The sequence below is a fragment of the Empidonax traillii genome, unplaced genomic scaffold, assembly GCF_003031625.1.
Source record: "Empidonax traillii isolate 1590-97213 ecotype Southwest subspecies unplaced genomic scaffold, ASM303162v1 scaffold42:size1813164, whole genome shotgun sequence".
Classification (NCBI taxonomy): domain Eukaryota; kingdom Metazoa; phylum Chordata; class Aves; order Passeriformes; family Tyrannidae; genus Empidonax; species Empidonax traillii.
The window spans coordinates 676,603-702,473 of record NW_020955235.1 but is presented as its reverse complement, the minus strand read 5'-3'; the positions used below and the strand labels follow the sequence as shown (position 1 = coordinate 702,473).

At 42.1% G+C, this 25,871-nt stretch overlaps 1 protein-coding gene across 1 annotated transcript in view; it reads right to left on the bottom strand.

The window, feature by feature from the left end:
* Window positions 1–25,871, bottom strand: part of CHN1 (chimerin 1) — a 98,101-nt gene that overhangs the window by 8,130 nt on the left and 64,100 nt on the right. Inside the window, exons 7-8 of the mRNA XM_027878442.1 lie at window positions 22,194–22,271; window positions 9,261–9,345 (exon numbers count right to left, since the gene is read on the bottom strand). Coding sequence (XP_027734243.1) covers window positions 9,261–9,345; window positions 22,194–22,271 — 163 coding nt within the window. The remainder of the gene's footprint in view (window positions 1–9,260; window positions 9,346–22,193; window positions 22,272–25,871) is intronic.

The window sequence follows — 25,871 nt, the reverse complement described above, 5'->3', positions numbered from 1 at the left end:
AACTTGTGACCTGAGCCCTTTAGTGTGTCACTGCTTCAGCTGTAACATGGCAAGGAGAAGCTGTTCTTGTCTCCTCTGGGTCTTGTAGAAACAAATTCATTAAATGTTTGCTGAAATGTGAAGGGAAAATGATCCATCTTCAGTATAAGGCTTGAATATTGTGTTATTAGTAAGACCAGCACTTTTAAAAATAAGAAGACAAAATACTGAGTAAGTGTTATTAAAGCAGTCTGCTTTCAAAATATAGATGAAGTTGTAGAGTAAAAATAATGAGTCAAATAATTAGAGGCAACATCTTAACACACACACAAGGGAAGCAAACTGAGACCACGTAGGAAATCTTAATTCTTCACTTCCTTTACTTTGAAACCTTAACTTTTCAGTAATAATATTTACAAATGCAAATATAATTACTGTACATAGAATTCCTAAAATTGCTGCAAAAAGCATCTCTTCCAACATGCATAAACTTCTCTACTATGTCTGGCAAAAATGATGTCTACAAGACTGGAATGGCAGCACCACACTCATGAGAACTCATGAACGATTCTGTGAGTACAAATTGGCTGCTTCACGCAAACAGCAATATAGCTCAGAGTTATTTTTCTGGGAATCCAAGGATAATTAAGAAAAAAATATATCAAAAAAAAAAAAAAGAAGCAACCATACTCCCAAGTATCTCACACTTGACTTAAACCAATTATTGCCTTGACTGAGATGATCCTAATTATATTTATATACAAGAAAGTTTCAATTCATTAAAATCTCTAACTTACAGAGATGTTTTCAGTGTGAAAACCTTGCTTCTGACAATAATTGTGTTACTGCTAATCTCATAGATTCAGATGGGCTTTTGATCTGACCTCATTAATGCCAGAATAATAATTACAAATGCAGAAGTCAACTTTTCTCCTCTCTCTTTTGTTCTTCCTTTGCATTTGATTAGATTTTATGTACCAGCCCAGTGCTTAAGGGCTTCCCAACACTGCTGATAAACATTTAAAACCTAGAAATATTTCAGATACTTAATGTTTAGAAAATGTGTGAGCATTATGTAATATTATTGGGCTATGTGATGTCCTTCTAATAACCAAGGCTTTCTGCCTCTTATGTAAGCATAGGAAACCATCTTACTTTAGCAATTCCACATCAGTAAATACTTCTATGAAATTTCAGTGAATTTGCATCAGAAAAAATTTTGTTTTTCCCAATAAAGCAGCTGAAACTCACTAGTGCCATGCTTTCTACAAAGTGGTCCTCCATCCCCAACTAACAATACTTGATGAAAGGCAGAACATCCATGTCTTGGTCACTACTCACTGGTTCAGTTAATAACTAAGCATAATGTCTTGCTAACTCCAGGAAGGTAAAAAGCAATGGCAGGAGGTCAGTCCTACCCTCCACAGAGCACTGGGAATTTGCTAGTTTTGTACTTAACTATACTCTGCTTACTTGTTAGTACCAAAAGACAGGAATTATGTAGCAAATTAAACAGTATTAGATAAAAAATGTCCTCTGTTCTCATTGCAGATGCATTGAAAGCTTCAAACCCCATTATTTTAGTATCAATTAGGAAGGAACAAGAAAGTCAATTCTGAATTTCTCTGCATGCTGCTGCATGGTGATGTCTTGTTCACATATGAGCTTCATGATCTGGTTGAGTTCATTAAGACCAAAAGGATTAATTTAATTTCAAAGTGAGGGTCTATTTACTTTTCATTATGTCAAAATAAATCCAGAATAGTCGAATTGGTGTTAGCAGCTTTACTCTGGATCTAAAGTAACCAGGAGCCTTACCTGTCTCTCACTTACCCATTTCTTACAGAAGTTCATCAGCACTTATGAGCTGGTTGGGTATATAATTTGGTGAGGAGCTACAGAAAAATCCCTCTAAAGCATTGTATCTGCTGATATATATATATATGTATTATAATATATATATGTATTATAATATTATTATTATTTATAATAATATAGGACAGATGTAAAAGATGCAGTCATGAGCTCTCACAGGTCAATAGTAACACTTCTGCTGACTTTGGTTAATTAGAATTTCACCTCATATAGAGATAATTTCTCAGAACTGGAATGGTAAGTCACTCTTACTATTGCTTTTTACAGCGCTATGAAACTGTGGCCAACTTTCAAATAGACCACATGTGACCAAACACAATGGAGTCATAAATTCAAGAGTTTATAGGAAGTTTGGAAATTTAAGGGGGGTAGGGAGAAAGTAATTTTAGATGACAGGTTTAGAAGTCTGTGATAAGCTGCCCTGGCTTTAATAGCATATTGATCTAGGAGTTCAGGTGGGCTCTGACATTACTTCTAGGAGAGGTATTAAATTTACAACGAGCCTAACAATAGTTTCCTATGATGCCTAGGAAAAGGTTTGGTGATGTTTTAGAAACAGCTAATACTGATGTTAGTCCACTGGGCTGAAAGAACAAATAACTCGTTCATATTAATGCCTGAGCAGAGCCAAAAGATATATGTACATTAACACTGCTCCATGAGCACACATATAAATATTTGCAGAGACTAAAATATACTTAGCTGTCACCTTTTGTTGTACTGTTTGATCTGACTTCCGTCAGTTTTAGATTTCCTTTGGTTTATGATTTACTGGTTAACATGGCTGCTGATCATGCTCCATTGGAATTATACTTTATGCTACATACATCACTCTAATTATATTTCTGAATTATCCCAAAGAAAACCGACGCATTCTATCACAGCTGAAGAGCAGCTTTAAGAGCTAAAAGGCAGATTTACACTATCTGCAAAAAGTTCTGAAAGACTCTTCAGAGGTTTATGGTAAGTGTAGAAGGGTGGTAAGTGTGGAGCTGGGGTGCTGGCACCATGTCTTGCCTTGGGCTGGTCTCTGCAGTACCCACCAGACAGGGTAACACCGTCACATTTGGTGAGCCAACACATGAAGGTGATGGGCTCTACACAAGCACAGAGTATTGGCATTGTTACTTTTGCAAGGGTGAACAGGTTAGAAATGAATTTGCTCTCATACATCACTCATGAGCTAATAGCTTTTCTCTAATAATTAAAGGTTGTTTTCTGTAGCAGAGGAAGCAATGCTTTTGTGGGATGCAGTGTGTTTGAACAAGCGAGTGATTGCAGCAATCCCACGTGCTGCACTTCATGCTTCCAAGCAGGATGCAGCAGGGTGCTGGGAAGGTCTGCCCTTGTCCTGCTCCTTGGCAGAGCTGTTGCAACCTGGGTGGCCACACTGGAGCTGCCACACTGCCTCAAATACGTGTTATTTGTTGATGTGTGATGCACATCTGAAAACAATCTTGGTTCCATCAGTCTTAAGCCACTTCATTAAGCAGCCCCATGGCAAAAATTGCTCCCTAAAACCTGCTTTTATCCACACCACCATATCATGCACTAGAGGATACATTATTCTAAGAGTGGAATTTCTAGAAGGGAGCTAGTTACTTGGCAACAAAATTACCTAAAACTACAGGAAAATCAGAGCTTATGAAACAAAATGAAAAAAAGCTCATCAACCCAGCCAATTCCCCCTTATCTCAAATCAAAAGAATACATAATGTCTATGCTTCCAAAAGCTGGACACATTTGGTGGCAGTGGTTTGATTTTATGGAAATCTTGAAAGATCAGAGCCAGTTTGTTCAAGAACTTCGCTGACTTCCTGCCATGACACCTGCCTACCTCAGCAGCCCCCCCATGGGCTGGCTTGCTCAAGGTTTCCAGGTCTGCGTGGGCTTGAAGATAAAGCTGCTTTTAGGACTTACAGTTTCAAGAATATAAAGCTCCAGAATAGCTTCCCCATGGGAACGGCTCTGAAGCAAGGCTCTGCTGTCTGATTAGCATTTTAGATTCTGGAGCTCATTCCTCGCAGGAACACCACCAGACCCCGAGCTGGAGGAACAGCCTGTCAGGCAGCTCGCACCTCCAACAGCATCACCACCTGCTGGGGGTGGGCAGGGACTGCTCTCCAAACAGCATCCTTCCCACAGCCCTGACCCCTGGTGGCACTGCTTTGCTTTTTGGCCTACACTGGGCTGACCGTCTGTGCCCTGCATTCTACAACCAGCAGAATCTGGGTGCACATCTCAGAAGGAACTTGGATGTTTTTTGAAGGCACAAGTGTGGGCAGAACGGGAACTTTTCATGACCATCATGCAAAATACCCTGAGAGTGGGCAACACAATGAGCACACCCTGCCTTTCCCTTTGCTGGCTTCAATCACAAGATCATCAGCTGTTCTTCAGGCACTAAAAGCGTGAGCACTGCCTACAAAACTAAAGCCTTGGGATGCACAGGCTCCTTTGTGCTCTCCTTCATCATTACATACCAATGGAGCAGCATAAGGCTGTCCAACACAAAGGATTTCATAGAAAGGCAAAACAAAATAGCAAAGGAAATGGGGCAGTTGTACATCTTTCAATTGTTGGAGAAGGAAATGGATGAAATGGGGAAATTAAACACTTAGGTAGTCATTCACAAAACAATTCTGCTTTGAGACTGTACTTCAATGATTTTGAAAATGAACTCACAGGGCTTACTGTGCTCAGGGCTGGCAGCAATATTGCCTGGGCTTAACTAGTGGCAGTTGCTTGCCTGCAACTGATAGTTCTGCTGAAAGTTTATTTCTATCAGTTCTCCAGTGAGAATGTACCTCCTCCAAGGAAAGCAAAAGATAGGCAAGTGCTACATGGGTGGCAGGCTGAGATGGTCTTGAGCAAATCTACGAATGCAGCAGAAATGGTGCTTCATGCACAGCCTCAGAAGGTTGTGCTGCCTGGTGTAACAAGGAGCAGCCCAAAACACCATCAAAATCATCCAGTGAAATAGATTTAAATGAAATTATTTTTAAGATAAGCTAACAAAGGCTTTGTAACCAGCCTGTTCCAAAGAAATCTTTTGATTAAATTGCTTATTCATTAAAAACAACAATCAAAAGGGTACAGAGGAAGGACTTAAAGAGTTCTGATGAGCTGGACACATGCAGCTCATCAGAATAAATCTACTAATCTGCTTGTCTACCACTCCACTTGGGCAGTACACTAACAGCACCATTAATGCTCTAGGATCTGAGAACACACGCTATTCTCTTGTCAGTGTTACCGGGTGTTATGTGCTCATACCATTCACAGAATAAACCCCTTGGTGCACATCTGCAAATTTTCTTTGAATATTGTTATAGTTTCTCTTCTGAACACAGTCTGGGCAGTGGGATGAGCCCCACAAGCCCAGGGGAGCCTTACAAAGGAGGAATGTAATTAAGAATATGTTTTTCTAAGTTCATGCACTGGATTTTGAGCTGGGGCAAACTCCTATGCCTTCATTAGCTTCTACTGAGCTTCACTGTTTACACAAGATGGTGGCATTATAATTTCAAATACTTCTTCAGTAATTTCTACTTATGGCAGAAGCCTGAAGAAAAGCACGCTAGAGATGGAGCATGCCATCAGAAAGGGGAGGTTCCTTGCATACAGATGAGCCTTTATCTCAAAAAATTTTTAAGGGCCTGTGGCTGCAATGCAAAAGTTGGAAGTGTGATCCTCTGAGGCAGTAGGGCAGATGCTTATTATAAGGAGTCCCTCTAAGGAATCAAATCTGTCTTTAAAGAAGCTGATGAAATAAAGATCAAATTTGAGAGAATTACATTTAAGGAGAAAGAATCTCTTCCTCTTGTGCTAGATATATCTTCAGCAGAAGTCAGACCACATACTATGTCCACCAATTAATTTCCTACAGGATCCAAATCCTGGACATCACCCCATGTCTTAATTTTGGAAGACAATGAAGTTCTTCCCATGTTTGGTGGCTTGTATTAATCCCCAAACCATTGCAGTCCAGATAGCAGCTCTTACTTCAACTAATAACCATCCACCAGCTGTCCAGTGTGCCTACGTTTACACCTCATCTCCATGGAAGGAAAAGATGCAGTCCTCCTCCTTTGTCTGCCATAAATCTTGAACAAGGATAAGCTAGGGAGAATCCACCTTCCAGGAGTTAATCACACAGGACTGTACCTGACAAGATACTGAACGCACTCTGCCAAAAGACAGAGAGGGACACGTTCAGCTATGCTGGACTGGACTGGAACAAAGCATGAATCAAGTTGAAGTTGCTAAGGCATCCTTGCTGGTTGCTATGGCATGTGTACTGTTATGAATATTTAGTTCTGGCTTATTATTTTTCAAAGCATTGGCTTACTTTGTGTAACAAACTATCAACCATTAGAAATAAGCTCCATTTTTTCCTCCAGCTCCTCCTCCTTTCTGAAATGGGTAACGTTTATCTTTGTTGTCCAGTCTTGGACTGTCTCATACTTATCTTCTTGCATGTTTTTGTGCTTCTGCAAAGAATAGGATTTAAAATGGCTGAGAGTAGTCCATGCAGTAATCCATTTTTATTTGTTAAACTTACCACTTCTGTACAACAGAATCCTTTTGAGATGTGCAACTGTTTGCTATAAAAAGCAGATGCTTTAAAAAGTATAAAACTACATAAGATCCATACAGTTTTGCTCATAGGTATTTCCAGTAAAATGATTGTACAGACCACCAAACAGATTTTGTGGATTTCCCTGGAGTGGCACTGAATCCCATTTGAATGCAAGTGGGCTGTGTCCTGCTAAAAGCTGTAATTTTTTTTGGAGTACAAATCCACTCTGAAAAGCAATGGCCTCATGTGGCTCCTGGTTTATTGTGCCTCATTGTCTCCTTTTTAAAATAGCTCAGTTCGGAAGACAAAATGATTACTTTTTTTTTTTTTTTTTTTTTTTTTTTAAGCACTGTAAGACCATGTAAACTCAGCCAAACTCACAACACTCAAGCCTGAGCTCTTCCACACTAGCACATTAACACTGGTTACACAGGCCCTCACTGTATGTCTGTGTACCTCCGATGTTCCCCCGAAACGCCCAGGTCTGGACAGCTTCTGGCTCTGCTGCCCTGCACAGCCTCAGCTGGCAGAATGGGCAGACACTGCTGGGAGTGAGGCACGGACAAAGCAAGCAGGGAATGCTGAACCTGTCCTGCTATCTCCACCTCTGTGGGGCTCTGCCCAGGGTCTCTCTCCTCTGCCCAGATGCTGATTTCTATGAAACCTATGAGAATAAAATCCTCTGGGAAGCCCTTGGGAAGTTATCACTGAGGATGGCCAGTGACTCAAAGCCAGCCTTGCGGTGAGGGGAGGACAAGGCAGGTGGGTCAGTTGCAACCCGTGCCCTTGGGGAAGCCCGACTTCTGCTCCTCAACCACAAGCAAGCCATGCAGGACACACTGCAGCAACCGGACCTGCTGGGCTGAGGGAGCACTGCATGGCAGCCTCACCACCCCACGGCTCCTCCTCGCACCCCAGCTCATGGTGCTGCCCATCAGCAGCTGTGCCAGCTGTGCCCAACGACCTTGAGCATGCCTCAAAAAACCTCAGCTTCCTCCTGTCCCAATACCTTGCTGTCGCTTCAGTAAGAAAATATGGTCACACAACATGGGATTTTAAAATATAAATAAGATCACAGGAATTACTGGGAGCTACCAGCAGTGACATGAAACCTCACACAAGACAGAAACCCCTAATTATAGTGTCTGAACCTATGAAGTCATCTAATACGCATATGTTCCTCTACACTGCAAGGAGGAAAAAGGACACATGCAATACTTATTACCATCCTCAGAAGGAGAAAAGAAAATCAGACTTTGGAAGCTTTTGGAAATCTACATTTTAGAAAATCTGCATAAATCTAGAAAATCAGCTCTACTTCATTAAAAAAAAAAAAAAGGCAGTACAAAATCACGAGCACTTTGGGCTTAATTGTAAATGCAATACTATTAATTTCACAGTGACATGCAGCATTGCAAATCTTCATATTATTTTTCTGGATCAAAGTTACCAAACATTGATCTGAAAAATACCTGATATCTTGCCTAAATGCCCTAACTGAGGAATCTGAGGCAAGGAAGGGAGGAAGATGGCACACTCACTGTCTCAAGTGTCATCAAAAAATGACTAATGAGATAACAGTTCAAAACCAAAATTAAGCTGCTTCTTTCTCTCCTAGCACTGTACACCCTGTGTAAAATCAACAGCAGTAAAAAGTACAAACAACCTTCATTCACAAGTGAAGGATGTGGCTGCAACCCTATATTCTTAGTAGAGGGAAAATACTGAGAAAGGAAATGCCATTTTTACATAACCATATCTTAAAACAGAGCTGCAATCTCTAATCCATCCTGGACAGTGCAGAGGCTACTATTAACAACAAAATGTTGCAGTCAAATAATTATGGGTTAAGAATTTAAAAATATTTCAATCCTATTTGGCTAGAAATGATTTTAAATTTTAGATTATTTTGCAATTCTGTGATAAAAAGCCTTTTTATTTGCTTGAGACAAGACTTCAGAAAGCCTTAGAGCAGATTTTCTTAAATTAGCTTGAAAATTCAGTTTCCAGGGCAACGTATGCAGGTCTTCATACATCAACATCTCTGCACCATTTTTATAAATATGGTTCCTTGCTAGAATATCTTAAAATACTTTTCAAGTACAGTAAACTATTTTGACCACTTTGATCCTTTTTTTTTTGCTTTTGAAAAAAGCTGTCCTTTCTTTTCAAAAGAATCTTATCAATAACATTGTAAACTGTTCTTCTTCAGAGAGGTTCTATCACAGAAATGCCCGCAGTGACACCCATGCGTGTAATAGATTTCTACCAGCACCTGAATGCTTATGTAACATTTCAGTAGGCATCCCTTACTCATCATCCCTTTTCTTACCCTCTTTTCAGTTTGCAAGTAGGAGACATGACTTAGGGTCTGTGGCATGGTGGGAGTCTGCTGGTTTATATATAAAATTAACCTGAATGTATATTTCACAGCAGCAACATGAAATTTGCTGATGCCCACCTTGCACATTGAGATCCTCAGTGACTTTCTCACACCTACCAATACACAGAACAGTATAAAAGGAATAAAGCTAACTATGCATCTACCTTTTTTATCCTCTATTCTAAAAGGGTGGGAAAATGAAAACCCTTAATGATGATTATTGTTTCCCCTCCATGAGCCCTTGAGAAGTGCTTTGCATCACTCCATAAGTTACTGAAACAGATACCTGAAAACATCATCAGCAGAGTGGATACACTTCCTTCTTCCATTTAACAGGGGCCAGATTGGAATCTTGTCCCATGATGTTATGGTGGAGTATGCAACACGTTACAGTTACAACATGAGGATTGTCTTAGGAAAAGAAGACTGAATGACTGTTACCTGCACATTTTACTCCCTGAGCAATGAGGCCCCACATGAAGTTGGCACAGTATTCACACCAGTGCGGACCTCTGAACGTGTGCACCTGGAAGAGAGTGGCAGAAAGAAAAGTTACAGAAAATGACCCAACTGTTTCATAGTATCAGTGTGTCTAAACAGGGCAGAATTCCTCTTTGAAGGCACTACATGCAGTTGCTGGAAGATTCCCTTTATTACTGCAGGAAAGCAAGAAAGGAACTAAGAAAAATTTACCAATACTCTTGCAGACCCACGGAAAACAGGAGTTCTCCATCTCGAGCCACCCAGAGCAGCAGAACTGGGTCTGTGGGTGTCTGCTCCAAGACCACACGGGGCAGAGAAGCAATGGCAGGGCATAGCCCTTCTCCTGCCTCTCAGCATCCCTCTGTCTGAGCAGGATTTTGGCCGCAAGGTGAGGCTTTTGATGCAACCATGCAAGAGTTCACCTTTCCATTTAAAATATCTTCTGCTATGCCCTCCCATCCATAAGGTACTGTGTGAAATGCGTAGGGAGCTGCAAGATTTCAGCTCAGGTGGAGGGAGTCCTGTCAGGCAAAAATACCAGTGCCACACAGAAATACTGCAAATGTGCTTAGAGACTTTCCAGTTTAGAATAATTCTAAAAGGATATTAATTCTCTTCAGACTAAAGCTAAAATCCAAAATGGAAAAAAAGAATCCACTGAACCAGGAAAAAAACTAATTTAAGGAAGGAAAAACACCCGATGCTGCTTTCATTCCTGGCTCACATGCTTGTTACAAATCCTGCAGCCACCATTAACTGCTTCTGATTTTATTCTGATAAAGTTCCTGCTGTAGGAAACCACAGGATTCTTTACAGAGAAAATCATTACTTCCTTAGCCAGCATAAAAGGCTTTGAGCTGCTATTTAGAATAGACAGGCTGACAAAAAGAATCAGTAACTGATGATCATAAAGAAATGAAATTTGCAGTAAAATATAATAAAAATGCTGTAGGCTTAAGTCACTCGGTTCTGCAGAGTTACTGAGAGGGTACTGGAGCAGGAAGTAACCTCATGCTCGTGCACTGCCTGGCTGGATCAGAGGAGAGCAGAAGAGAGATGGAGCTGGTGGAAACGTGTGTTCCCAACATCTGCACAGGGCTCTGGTCATGAATACCGAAAGGGGAAGTGGCCTGACTGAGGTCCAAGGGTTGCCCACACCACTGACATACAAGGCAGCTGGATCCCAGCTGACACTTGCCCCAACCAAGTGACAACCCAGAGAAATTCAGACCACATTTCAGGTTTGGCTAAAGGAAGGTCTGCAGCCTCCTGTGCATTTGCTGCCTCCAGAGTAGCAGTAAGGTAGATAGATTACTGTGACAGCCTGGAAAGTTACTTGTGAAATCACCAAGCAGTTCACATGCCCCTCTGTGCTAAGCCAGGCTTGCAGTTGCCTCCAGGGAAGCATAATGGTGCAAAGCGAAGCGGAGGCTGCCTCCCCCAGCCCTGCCTGCTGCCGTCCGCACCCCCTGCCACGCGCCTTTGGAAGGTGCCATGTGCTGCACCAGCCCTCTGCTCCCTGCAACTCCAGCTGACTTCTGCAAAGCAGACGATGACAAGATTGCCAGCAGCTGTGAGCTCCATTTTCTTTTTTTCCTCTCACCACAAAGACATTTTTCACACCTTTCTCTCTGTTTCCCACCTGCAGTACCCACATCCTCTTGGCTTTATTCCTCAGCCTTGTGTTTTTTATTCAGGTCTTTGGCAGTGGTTCCTTCCCAGAGTAAGAACATTCTAATATCCTCAAGCAAAACACTGTGCTTTAATGTCTGCAGGACTAACAGAACTTTTTCAGGGGAAAAAAAGCGCCTCATTTCAGTCACCATCTTTTTTTTGGGAGGGGCTGTGTGTCAAAGTAACATTCCCTCCAAAACCCACTTATTTAAAATATTTCTCAATAATTCTCTTGAGGAATATTGAAACAAAAAGTGACATTTCAAAAGTCAGGACAATAAATAATTTCTTTTCAGAACACTTCTCAGTTTTATAAATTTTTTTTGTTTTGTTTTTAGTATCTCTGATTGCGGAGGGGGGGGGAGGGGGATTTTGTCTTGTTCCTTGAAATGATGACATTTTGACTTCTTTCCTTAGGCAGAACAAGAACAAATTCTGACACATTAATATTTCTTGCTAAATAAAAGGAATGATACTATCCTAACCTATGCCTCTCTAGTTGCTGATTTCAATTCATCAAATTCACCAAACGTGCTATTTGCTGAAGCATTTCTAATGCTGTCCTTAGGTGCTGGGGTCCTAACATGGCCTCTCCAGAGCTGTCTCCAGCACTGATACTCACTAAACCTCAGATGTCCAGCCTCTAAGTGCCTGTTGTTTTAGCAGCGAACATCTTCTGCAGGGTCTATCACATCCCAAATCTGCCACTCCAACCTTTTGCCTCCATTTATATTATTACTAACTTTTTCTATGACCTCAGTTTCTCTTATGTGTCTAATAACTATGATCCACCTAGACACACAAAAGAAATTACCTTTCTACCACAGCCAGTTCCCCAGACATTATTCTGGTTCTCAGCTCACCTCTCAGAAGGGCTTACGTGACTCATCATCAACTTAAAAATGACGAGGACAAAGCAGACTTTCTTCTTCCCTACCAACACTGCATGTATTGGTCATCCTTCACAAGACTAGGATTAACTTTGCCCTTCAGGACCACTGTTTCAGCGTCATTAGCACTGTTCTCTCATCCCATGCAGCCAGGCTTCATCCAAATACCAAAATGCCTTTCCATATCATCAGTTAGAAGATTTCTCCAGAGCCTGCTCTGCTTTATGCTGCCCCATCCAAATTACTCCTTCTTATCCGTTATTCTGATTGCACACTCAGATTAAAAGGTGAAGGTAAGATTCCCAGTGTCCCATAATGCTCTACTTTGCTTCATCCTTTACGTGACATGCAACAGGGAGGTTCTCTGGCAATATTAATCAAGTGGCCCAAAGGTCATGTTGTCCTTCCACCCCTGGTGTACACAACCCCACCAGATCAGCTCTGAAGTCTCTTTTGGGGTTTCTAAGCAGTGCTGCCTTTTCCCAGAGTTTAGTGGTGCCAGAGCATTAATCTTCCCACTACCATGGAGTGGAACTGGACAGCTAACCCTGCACTGGTTTGAGTACATGCCCTCTCTGGGAATTTAATCAGATACAGTAAGTGATGCCAGAAAATACTGAAAAATTGGTCTTCCGAGGTCAGAACAGCCTCTAATCATAGTTCCTCCTGGAGGGTGGGGCCTGGCAGCATGCTGAAAAGAAACACCTTAGCATCCCTTTGCTAGTTCAAGAGCCAGCACCTGCAAACAATACTGCATTTACTACATGATGCTATGTAATACAGCATTCTGATTTTTATATTTAATTCCCCACTCTAAAAACCTGCCAAACAACTTGCTTGCTTTCAAAACTTTAAGATGCTTTCCAGAAAATTTTCTAAAAACACACCCAGCAGAGTCCCAGAGATCCTGACTTAAATTACAAGGGGTTTCTTTCCCCTTATAAAAAGAGCATCTGCCATATGCAGATTTTACTGTCTTATAAAATGTGGGAGAGCAAGATTGCCAACTGTGGCTTTATGTCTCCCAATCCTTCCATTCTCTCCCCCACCCAAAAATCTTCTCTCTTTCCATAAGGCTTCAGACAGGAGTGATTTTTTAATAAGAATTTGGAAAATGAGTGAGTGGGAGAACAAGCTGAACTGGTTTAAATCTTAATTCATAAAATTCCAACGGAAAAATTCAATTTAAAAGAAATGTCCAGATAATTTTAAAGGGCAATACCTGCTTCAAAAACTAGATAAAATACTATTACTAAACTGTCCTGCAAGTCTGAGGTAAAGGGAGAGCCTCATATTGGATTTACACCTAGGCATTTCTATTTTGAAGTCTCCTGCAATACCAGGAAGGTATAACAAGCATTTTACTACTGTGATTTAAGTAGAGGAACAGTTTTTTGCTTAGGCTTGAAAGATATTTTCTTATACAAAGGGGAAAATAGCTGAACTTCTGTGATTAATAACTGTTGTAAAATTTCACTTACTTTTGTTTTACATTTAATTAAAATAATTCTTAAAAAAGACAAATTTTTAGGAGTATCAAATGAAAAATGATCCAGTGGCTCTGACAACAGATTATCCCACAAGCTGTGAACTCCTCAAGCAGATCCCTCATCATTATTTCTCAGGCTCTATAAAGGTCACTGTTGAAGTTAGTTACCCATGTATCTCATAACTCCACTTATTTTTTACATTTTTTGTTTTTTCCTAGGCAGTTATTCAGCTACTCTTAATTGCTATCTGAAAATCAAGAATGAGACAGCAAATAATTCATACTCTTAACTGGGAGACTTATATCACTTGTCAAGGCAGGGAGGAAGAGAATGAGGGACTATCAGCAAAGTGCGTGTAAATGTGATATGAGAGAAGTCAGTGAATTGGCAGAGCTTAACCCACTGATGGGAAGAAAGCAGGGCTGGATTTGAAAAACTTTGGCTACGGAAAATCAACACTGAGTACAAAAACCAGAAGTGTTTGTGACAGTATCCAAAAAAGCCTTCCTTTGTTGAGAGGCTGCTGTCATGGTCTCCCTGAATGCTTGATTCATGGGGACCCTGCTCTGTACAGAACACCTCTTCCACAGCTCTCCACACTGAACTGCTGGTCAGAGCAACAGGATTTGGAAAATCCAGACACTATTATCTGTGGTGGGATAAAATACATCAGCTAGAAAGAGGATGGAAAAAAATACTGCTGATCTACCCTTTGGGTTACCAGGGTCCTACATTCCAGGCAGAAACCTTGCTGGTGCTTGGAGAGGAGACCAAGTCAACCAGGGACTGAATACGTGGCACACACCCAGCTTTGCACTACATGGTGCTCCAAAGGTACAGTTCTGCTGGCTATACTGTTTTTCAAACAAATTCCCAAGGATGATGGGACACTGCTGATGGAGGCTGTCAGCTCCGTGGTCCTAGCTGATTTGCAGTTCTACCAACTGAATTCTGACTGTTGGGACTGTACCAAGCTTCTAATTGAATACGGGAGACACTGTAAATCTCAATTAAAACGATGAACTCAACCCATATTATTAATGTCTGCCTTCCCTGTCACAGTTGATTTTATCAGGCACTGAGCATAATCTTGCTGGTATCCAATAGGCATGTCCTTTTTGTCCATCCCTCAGCCAGACAGAGACTGCCTGGATGTGAAGGGTACAGAAGAGATATGAGTGCAAAAGTCAATCAACTCAACCATCAGTTTGGGTAATGCTTCAACTTAATCCTTTTATATATTATGATGATTAGATAGTGTCTCTAAAACAAAGGTCTCAAGCACTCCGAATATTCCAGCACACAATATTTCTCCTGTGAGGAAAATATTGCTGCTGATGAGTAATGTAAGAAACAAAAAGACAGCCATGACAACCCATATGGCAGAGCTGTATCTGCAAGATAATTGCTTTCATGTGAAGATGTAACAGAAATGAATGTAACCAAGACCACCAGAACATACCTTTCTCCAAAACTAGGGCTGACTTTGACTAGTCCATCTGGGGTGGTAACCACAGGAAGCAAGCCTGGGACCACCCCAATGACTTTGTCCAGCAGCTTTGAGAGGAGAAATGCTGTCAGAAGGCTCGTTCAGAGCATGAAGTATAAATAGCATCATTATTGCCAGTGGGCACTGACACGGATGTGGAGCAGGCCAACCTCCCTCCAGGTCCTCTCCCACTCAGAGCCAGAAGCATTGTCACATCTTGTTTAGTTTCTGGTTTTCACTGACTGTGTCAGCAGAGATGGGAACAACTGGAAATTGAGGTTAGGTTGTGTTCTACGAGCCAACGTGGCAAACAAGAATACCAGGTTGTTGGCTTTTTTGCTTGAAAATTGAATTAAAATGGCTACCTTTCTTTCAGGATGGAATAGCAGATTTTCTTTAAATTGATACTTGGAAACTGGAACATTTTGCATTTTATTCCAAGTCCAAGTTACTCGATACATGTGTCCAAGCAAAACATTCTGAAACTGGAGATGAAAATTGAATAAAATTCTCAGAATTAAAATGTATATATATATACATATACCACATATGCTATATGTAACGGTGTGAATATATAATATATGCAATGATGTCAATGGAATATAAACCCCTGAGAGATTCCCAAATAAATGCTTTTGCAATGATGCTAAGGCTAATTTAGAGGAAAAGCTGTTGACAATAAGAGAGCAGAACATGCTCTACAAGCTTCTAAAAGGCAAAGTCCAAGTCCTCCCCAGCAGAGCACTTCCTAGCTTCACCACAGAAGAGGGCTGCTCTGGTTTTGGGTTGTGCACACGGAAGACTCATAGGATCCCCACCTGGGAACTAATAAAACTGTTGGTGTGGTGGCAAGAAATTTCAGCTTAAATAAATTAAGGATTTAGAAAAAGGCTCTGTTCCCCCCGCCTCTTTTTCTTTTTTTAACGAATGCAAAACCTGAATTCAGGGACTAGCACTAGAAAACCAAAAGGGGTTAAGTAATATTTTGCTATTTGGAATCTGCTTTGGAAAAGGCCTGGATTTTAAAAAAAAAAGTGAAAAAGTAGCACAAAATAAATAGCCTAGGAGACTAAAATCCATCAACACCTAAAAGCTTTTCTGGCTTGAACTGTTTTGTAATACTCTATCAGAAGCAACAACATAGAGTTGATGAGGTTTTCTCAGAAGTTTTGTGGCAGTTTTCTTCCAGTTATATTCTCCAGGTATTTTCTCTGCCTTTGAACAATTTTTTTTCCCCTCAAGTACTAGGAGTCTAATAGAAACATCAAATTTCCTGAGGTTTTCTTATCTGTGGGAACACACAGTGACTCTCCCAAGGGACTGTGCTAAAGGCACCCAGCTCTCTCTCTGAATATTCATTTGAGTGCAGTAGCGCAATTAAAGATGTTTTGACAATATGTTCAGTGCCAGGTCCATTCCTAATAAAAACCCCAGCATCCTCTTTTCAGTGGAACTAGATCAATTTACCCCAAATCGGCATCTGCCCCAGTTTTCAGATCATCAGAAATAGAAATGAGTTCACATTACAAGTCACAGAAAAATGGTTCTGCTTAATATAGTAACAGTTTGTTATAGTTTCTGGTCTTTTTGCAGCACTTCTGCATTTTCCATCTCCCAGTTTCCCAGTGCTTAGGCATGGCTCTGCTGAGCAGCTCTTGTTAGAATAAGATGTGGCATGGAAGCAACTTGCTACCTTTTGACTACCAAAGCACCAAGCACAGATACAATTGCACTGGTAAAATCCGGGCCAGGACCAGGGCGGCTTATTTGTTTTAAGGAAGTGGTGCAAGTTTCACTGGCAGAGTAACTCTTGTTAAAATGAGCAGTCTCTCCATTATAGTGATGCTTGAGTCTGTCTATACTAGCAAAGTCGTTGCAGTAAGGACTGATCCTCACCTGAGCCTTCATTTCTTGTGCATATTTAAGGCTATACTCTCCAGTTACTTCTGGAAAAGCATGTTGTCTCTACTCTGGAGCTCCCTTTCAGCCTTTCAGATGGGTCACCCTCAAAGAGAAAGCCAGGATGTTGCTTCAGTTGAGGAGGGAGATGAGGAATCTCAACAAACAAGGCTCACCAGCATCTTCGCTGACTTAAGTTTAAGCAACCATGGAAAAACATCTCTCCTCTCTGGAAGAACTGTTGGCTTGTAAGGGAATTATATTCTGAATGTTCACTGATTCAGCAAGCAGCAACTTGCAACTGTTATTTACTACAATTAATTGACTGTGCCGTCAGGCATTAGTAAGATAATGACTAGGGAACAGCATGACAGTACCAAGTACTGCACAGAAACATAGCAAAAAATAGTCTTCTGGAGACACATCTATTTTGTGAACCGTAAGAGAGAAATGAGACAATATCCTATGAAAAATGATGCATGGAAACACAGATTTCAGTCCAGCTCTGACAGGCACAGACACCTTCTTGCTTCAGTGAAGCACCACAGCAATAATCTAGGCAGAAGAGTGGGTTTATGCCTTGGACCATTGGCAGTTAGAAAACACCTGCAGGGTGTTCTGCTGGCTCAAGTCATTGGGAGCCAGAGATGTCTGAAGGAATACCTGTAACCAGCCAAGGAAGCTAAAAATTCCCGAGGGTCCATGAGTCACAAAAGCTGGAGGGGAGTGAAAACCTTTAAGATGTTTTTGTCCAGGCTTATGAGGAGGTCATTGCACTGACTGACAAATTTCACTACCCAGGAGATTTCTTGCTGTTAATCTCCAATTTTCACTTTCCTCTTCCTTTTAAGCTATCATCCTGTAACTCCCAGCTAATGCTCCTTAACATTAACACTTTTTAAGCCCAGTTTTACTGTTTTCTCCAACCCCACACAAACAACAGGCAAAGGAGAGAGGTCAGTGCCCAAGTCCAAAGCACAGCACCAGGTCGTGAAGAGGTGCAGAAGATATTCCATATCAGGTAGAGATGGACTTCGGCAGAAGGTATCTCATCAGGTCCATCATCTGTTTTATCAGCAAAAAACTATGGGATTTAGAGGGGAGATGGAGAGATGAGGAGATGGAGAATGGGAAAGTGCAGAGGACTGAGCAAGAGGAATCCTGTGTATTCACTACCCTAATAAACTGCCTCACCAGAGAGAGAAGATAGAGAAAACCTTAAACACAACTTGGATTACCCTGTTGTGTAAGTCCTTTGGCGTAGAGCCCACCTCACACATCCCAGCCCACATCTCCACTGAGTCCTCCTCTCAATAACCAACCTGTAACATTTCAATCCACATGGCACCTTGCCACAGGTCCATTTTCCCCTCAAATTTGTGGTTCCTGCTGTTGCCTGAAGCTCCTCATGCACCTGCCTGCCTAGAAGGTGTGCAGCTGCTTCCTACCTTAAAGTTATTGAATAGACTAGATATCAGCTGGGTCCAGAAATTTGATTTTAATTTACAAGCTATCACAGTTACTGCCTTTTGGGGACAAGATAAGCATGTATGAGGTTTAGCAGGGACAATAAACAGCATTCTTACTGGGTTGAGGTGTAGAATAAATTTCAGGGAAAAATTAAGTATGATTCTACTCTGTCTACTTTGAAATCACAGAACTCTGTAAGTCTTCTGTTACAGAACTCTCCCCCATGATAAAGCTTCTTTTTGTAGGAAAGTAACACCACTGGTTTCAGCTATGCTCCTTGTCAAAGAGCACACCACTGGTTTCCCAGAGCTTCTAAGTAGAAGATGCTCTTGTTCATCTACATTGGGTGGAAAAATGAGCACACACATGTCCATATGGATAATTTTGTATGAGAGTGTGGGGAAATTTATTCCCTAGGGTGGGTAAGAAACTGAAACAAAGAAAAAGCCATTCTGTGAGATAAGGTGGGGCTGAAATTTTGAGGACTGTGAAGTGACTGTCCTGATTTGGTCTAGTGATTCATTTTACAAGAGATCTCATTCGGCGTGCGGGATTTCAGAAAAGTAGACTAAATGGAAGCAAAAGTAATCAAATATGCAAATAGACAGACCCAGTCAAATCACACTCACAGTCCTAGCTCACCTTCAAATTCCATTATTCAGTTAGAGCTAAATAAAATGCTGCGTCAAATAATGTCTCTTTCAGCTGATATATCTGAATTAGTAGAAAATGAATCTTTTAGATTAGATTTATAGAGGAGAACACAGAAATGCTAATTTAATTTTTTTTATAAATTTGAAAAGGTAAAAATATTCTTACAAATATTTTTAATACCTAGCTTTCATCCTGAGGCACAGTAATTAAAAACTTAGTCAGAATTAACATTTAAAAATCATCATCCCTTTCTTTACTTATGGAGATCAATTTAAGAGAATTCAGCCACTGTATTTGCATTTGAGATGTGCTCATGAGAGACCAAACCTCTGCAGTCAGAAGAATATTACAGAGCTGGAGATCATTACCGACCAGCTCTGCCCTCAGAGCTCCCTGTCACCCCAGCTAGTCAGCCTGCTTCCTTCAGGCAGAAGACAACTCACATTCCAGGAGATTTAAATAAGATTAAAACCTCTCAAAAACCCCAGCTGTGTCAGCACTCCTAGCAAAACTGTCTTTACATTCTTCTTTCAAACAACCCTTGGAGCGAAACATAGGTTAATAGATTTATTCAGGAACCCTCTCGATGATTTAAAAGCAGCTTTCATGTTCACCCCTCCCCTAGGCATCTGCACTCCTGTGATGACCATTGCTACACTGTTCCTCTGCCAACGTGTTCCTCTACCAGAGCTTTGCTGCAGGCAACAGAGACTAAGGATTCAAACTTCACCTGTATCCCCACCTACCCACCTGAAACAGACAGGAGGTGCAGGGGTGGAGGGAGAACTGAGGTTTCCTAGCCTGTGGCCAAGTCTCTCGGGTGTTTGCTAACCCCAGCCTGCCTCTGGAGTGACTGCTGCTGTCATCATCCCTTCTCCAAGACAACAGCGCTTATTATTGTGCATTAATGATTCTTCACTTCTCCCCCTCTGCCAGGATGCTACAGCATTTCCAGTATAAAAGGATTTCCAAGCCTCCTTCATTTCTGTGACTAGTGATGTGACTGATCAAAGAAGCAGCTGGGTCCCTATCTGTCGCCTTGTGCCTGCAAAACGAAAAGCAGATTAGCCGCAGAGGTACAAAGCAGCGGGAGTTCTCCTGCTTGCTGTGGAGCCTCTGGGGACAGCAGTCACTGTTGGTTAGCTGAATTAGATAAATTTATTTCATTTCTGGGTTGTTTTTTCTTGTTTTGTTTCAAAATTCTAGGTTGAGGACTCTGGGCCTGACACTTCCTTCCTTCCCACATGGGTGGCACATTTGCTACTTGGCAGGTGACCTAGGAGACTTGTGCAGACATTTTAAATGATGACACCTACACATGTGAGAAGAAAAATTTGACAGGTGCAAGGAATGATAAAGGAGAGAAGCACGTGAGCTAACGATGGCCATACATTTTAGATCCATAACACAGTAATTACTAAGAGCTTATTTTCTGTTTTCAGTGTGAGAGTGGCCATATTTAGAGTTCAAGAATGCCAGCAGCATCCCTTCAGCAGGTAGGTTCGTTGCAGCACACCCTTTAAGGTGGAAAGAAGCTTATGCCCTTCTACTTTTTTATAGCAAAATTTATCTGTGTAAGGTGACTCCATTCCACTGACTGGAGAAAAGAGTTACTTCTCAAGGTATATTTTTCTGGCAACTGTATGTATAGAGGAACTACAGCACAACTATAGTGAAGAAAAAATCTGTATGGAAAGTTTGTGCTGTAGCTATGACCTTGGAGCAAACATATAGTCTGTTTTTGAAAACGACTGGAAAGCTCACAGCTTCCAAACTTTCCATAAACAGTTTCTGGAAGAAAAACAAAAAACCAAACCCAAATGAATGAAAATCAGGTGATCAGATTATTTTCAAAACAGATGTGTTTCCAGCTGTTAAAGAAAACAACTAGGGAATACAGATGTGCACAAAATTAAATCCGTATTATCCTACATACACTCTAGTACATGGAAAATCACTATCTGCAAGAATTATCTTCAAACTCTCAGGAACAAATGAGACATGCAAGACATTGCATATCTTTAGGACACCTCAGGAGCCTGTGAAGAAATGCTCTGCATTTAACTGACAGCCAGGATTACTTGATGCCAAGTGTTCATATTAAACACTTCTTACATACCATTTTGTACATGGTTTTCAATTCATGTTTTACCTAACAACTCAAATCAAACAAACCATCCTGATCACAGAAAGCTTCCACTTTCGGTCATTATCTGAACTCAAAGGACAAAAGGCAGTTTAATTAAAATCAAATGGAAGATAGGTAAATTAACATATGTGCATGCATGTGGATATTCACAGATGTCCATGCATGTGATGGAAATCAAAACTGAAAATAAGAGACATTTAACAGATCCTTATATCATCAGATGCCTGTATTACATTAACAACCTGCCCTTTTCTTAAATAAAAGCTAAAGGCTTTTTTTTTTTTTTTTTTTACCTTAAAAATAAAATTTAGGCTTCAGATACTATATAAGAAGTTTGTACTATCATCTACAGGAATTCAGTATAACATCAATTTATTTAGTCCTACAATTAAAACTCCCCAATGCATTTGACCGCCAAAAGGTTAAATTACTAAATCCTTACAGGATGCTTATTACAGATATAGACATAAAACATGCATATGTTGTACTGACATGTCTCTCCCTTATCAAAGAGCATTGTTTATTTAAAAAAATTAAAACAATAATTAGAACCTACATAGAAGACTAAGTAAATTTTATTAAAACAGTTGCTCATGCCAGCAGTTTTAACAGCCCCGTGGTATAAGCCATGCTGGTATCATCACACTCAATTCATTGACACAGGAGAAAAGCTAGAAACTATGGGAAATGCAGACCATCTGCCCGATCCAGATGCAGTAGAACACACTTCTTACTTTCCGAGCTATTTACTAGTAACAAACTGAGATAAGATCGGTTTAATCATCTAACCACAGATCTAAGAGATTTTTTGGCATTGTAAGTAAAACTGAACTACATTAATTTGGATTGAAAGAAAACTTTGGCAGTTTTTCTCAGCTTTAGCATCTCCCTCGGTATAACCCAATTCTAAATAAAAGAGGTAACCTAGATAAGGCAAATGTTATTGAAACAAACACATGCACACAAGCAAACAAGAACAAAGTCCTCGTTCTTCCGCTGGTACGTTCTAAAGATGTCTAATTGATTTAATGGGCAATGAGATTTAATTGCAGCTTTTAAGTTCCTAGAAAGTCATAGTCTGCATACATATGACTTCCTTGCAGTACCGGACTCATTTTACAACACAAGCCACAGTCTCTATGCCTGGAAAAGAAATTAAGTAGGAAAATTTCTTACCTTGAAATTATGAACCTTCTCGTATTTTGGAACATGTTCATTTTCTTTCAGAGTTGCTCTTCGGACAAGCGATGTCAACTGCGAATAAGCAAAGAGTTTAAGAGGTTGCCAGATTGTCACGGACGACTTCCGAGCGCCCAGTTTCATGCCCAAGGCTGCGAGCAGCAGATCGCGCTGCCGGCCGTGCTGCCCGGCGCGGTGCCCCGCAGCGCCGCTCGCCCGGTGCGCTGCCCAGGGCTCCCTGGCCGGCATGGCTGGCGCGGCGGAGGCGGCGCGGCCGCGGGCCCGTCACACGCGGACCATGGCGGAGCTCAGGCTGCAGGGGCGGCCATGGGGGGCCGGGGCTCGGCGGGGCGGGGGGCTCGGCGCGGCCCGCGGGCGGCCGGCGGGCCGGGGGCGCGCGGCAGCGGCAGCCGGCGGCGGGGACGCGCAGCTCGCGGCCGCTCCCTCCATCGGCGGGGCCGGCGCGGGGGGCGCGGGGACGCGCACGCCTCGCGCCCTGCGCACGCCCCGCTCCCGGCGCGGGGGCGGCTCCGCGGGGAGCGGGAACGGGAGCGGCAGCGGGAGCGGCACCGCCCCGGGGCGGCAGCAGCCAAGGGAGCCAATGGAGCCGACGGAGCCCACTGGGCTCCGAGAGAGGCACCCGCGGGATGAGTCACGCACCGCCGCAAAACGGCACCTCCGCGCCCTTCGGGGGTGCGGGGACAGGCAGGGCAGCGACCGGCAGCACGGGGGGCACGGCAGGGAGCGGCTCTCCCCGAGCCCCCCATCGGACGTGGCCCGTGCACCAGGAGGTACGGCCGGGAGCGCTTAATGGGACCGCTCTTCCCCTAAAATTACATTTTTCGATTCTTTTCGTATAAAAAGAGGGTCACCAATCTCAAACCATGTAGGGATGCGAACACAAATGCCACCCAAGTTCATTGCACCACTCCATCCACCAAAGACCCAAACCCCGAATTGCTAGTGGTGCCTCTTTTTAGGAGTTTACAGATACTAACAGAAGGTAAATGACCACAGTCTCCAATTGGACCAGAACCTGAAGTTTGGACGGGTGCAGCTGACAATGAAATGTGTCCAGGGCATGAAGTAAAGGAAACAGTATTTCACACAACCATTAAAACCTTGAATTTTTTGCTGTAGGAGCAAAAATCAGCGGGCTCGCAAAGGACAGGGCAGACCATGACATACCCACCCAGAGCTGCTCACCAGGGCAGCCCAGCTAAGGGGGCTCCCTCCAGCTGAGGCCACGATGGCCACTCGACTCCTGCGTTTTTTCTAGTGCTCTCCAAGCATGTGTGAAGTCTTTGTCAGAGAGAGCAAAAAGGGCCCCTTGATCTGACTTGGTACAGCAAGGATTTACACTGTGGGGCTGACCACCATCCTGACATTCAGGGTGCCAGGAGACCTCCCCTCGTGCACAGCCTCCCTGTGCAGCCAGAGTGCAGCCCTCCCTCCCCTGCCACAGGCTGCAGCACCGCAACCGCTCTCCCTTCTGCAGCAAAGGTATTTTTATCTCTCCTGAGTCAGTAACCAAAGACAAGCACAGTTTGTCACAGGCTTCAGGGTGGAATGGGTATGTGCTTTGCAGCTGGATCAGTGTTACAGGTTAGCTCAGTACTGCCAAGACAGGTGAGAGTAATACTGGGAGCCCCTCTTCTGCTCCCTTGCATGGCCCCCTGTACCTTCCCTACAGGTTTTAAAAATATGCTGGGTCTCAGCACAGGGTCAGAGTGCAGAGATTAAGGATATCTTCACCAAACACTAATCTGCAATACAAGTTAATAACTAATAATCAAAACACTGGCTACAGATTTTACAGGGTGAAGCTGTCAGGCATTAGTGGCTCATAAAGGGGCCTTTAGGAGTACCTGACTCAATTCCCACTTTCAAGACAGACAGGGGGCTGGTTGATCCATTCTATCCAGAAATAATTTTCCAATGACTACCTCAATCTGCCTGTCTTGCTTTTAAGCACTGCCTTGTACTGCAGGTGCATAAATGCTCCTCTGGCCTTTTTCTGCACATCCTTACAAATGTAACACTCCATGGCTATAGGAGATTAAGAAAACTGAGGTGAGGAGTAAGAGATGGCAAAAACTGACTTCTTCATCTACATGAAGCATGAGAATAGTAGGGACTCAGGGGAGGAGGAAGCAGGCAGGCTTTTGAGCTCACTCTTTCCTTTTCTTTCCTTCTAGCTAAAGTCACTTCACAATTTCATTCCCAAGAACAATGTCAGGTAAAAGTCCTCAGGGAACAATGTGGACCTACACCTGCCCCAAAGGAGTCATCCTCTCCAAACAACTTTGGGTAACAACAGGCTCAGGAAGCAAATTGTGAATTATAAAAACATTTTTCCTTGGAACACTTTTCCTTGGAACACGAAATTCCTCTTATTTTTTAAAGGGAAAAAATACATCAACAAAACTTCATATTGGGAAATAGATTATTTGAAAATTTAATTTGTTGGAAATAAATAACCCAGTGATTTCCAAGAACGCATTTACTGTCAGAATCTACCCTGATAATTTTGTGTAATTCCACCTAAGAAGCAAGACAAAGCATACCAACTTTCCTTTTAACCACTGGTAGAGCTCATATCCGTTTTTTTTGACATACTTACTCCTTAATTGTCAGCATCTCCTTTCCTAATTCTGAAGAACTGAGTTATTTTCAGTGGCACTTTAGAGTCATGCTAGTAGAAACAGATCTCTGGATCCTGGAAAATTAAATTTAAGAATGCCACTAAAAAGGCAAGCGAAAGTATCCAACAGGGAAATGTCCTATCTCATGGCTGTAATTATGAAAATGCATTATAATCTGGTAAGTAGTTATATGATTATGAATTTTAATTTTAACACTGCTTTGTGTTATAGTAATCTAACTCAGACTGCTTATTGGTTATACATAAATCAGCTTCCCATTGTTTAGTGCAAAGCATTTTCTCCAGTTTACAAATAAAGGAATACTGGGCTCACCTATACTTACAGACAATGCTATATGCATTACAGTTGTGTACACCAGAAACCCACACTGAAAGAAAGTTCACAGAATCACAGAATATGCCAAGTTGGAAGGGACCCACAAGGATCATCAAGCCCAACTCCTAGTCCTGCACAGGACCATCCCCAAGAGCAACACCATATGCCTGAGAGTATCATACAGTTTGAACTCTGTCAGGCTTGGTGCTGTGACCACTTTCCTAGGGAGCCTGTTCCAGTGCCCAACCATCCTCTGGGTAAAGAACCTTTTTCCAATATCCAACCGAAACCTCCCCTGACACAGCTTCAGGCCATTCCCTTGGGTCCTGTCACTGGTCACCACAGAGAAGAGATCAATGTCTGCCCCTTCACTTCCCCTAACAAGGAACTTGTAACTGCAATGAGGTCTCCCCTCAGTCTCCTCTTCTACAGGCTGAACAGACCAAGTGTCCTCAGCCACTCCTCATACAGCTTCTCCTCAAGGCCCTTCACCATCTTTGTTGCCCTCCTTTGGATGCTCTCTAACAGCTTAACAGCTTTCCTACATCACGGTGAGTTAAAGTCAAATTCAGCAACTGAAAAATTATGAAAAAATACACGCCTGCTATCTATATCTTACATAGGTTTCCCCAACATAAAGTGGTGCTGTAATTAAAATTTATACAACTGCTTTTGGATTACATAATTTTTTAAT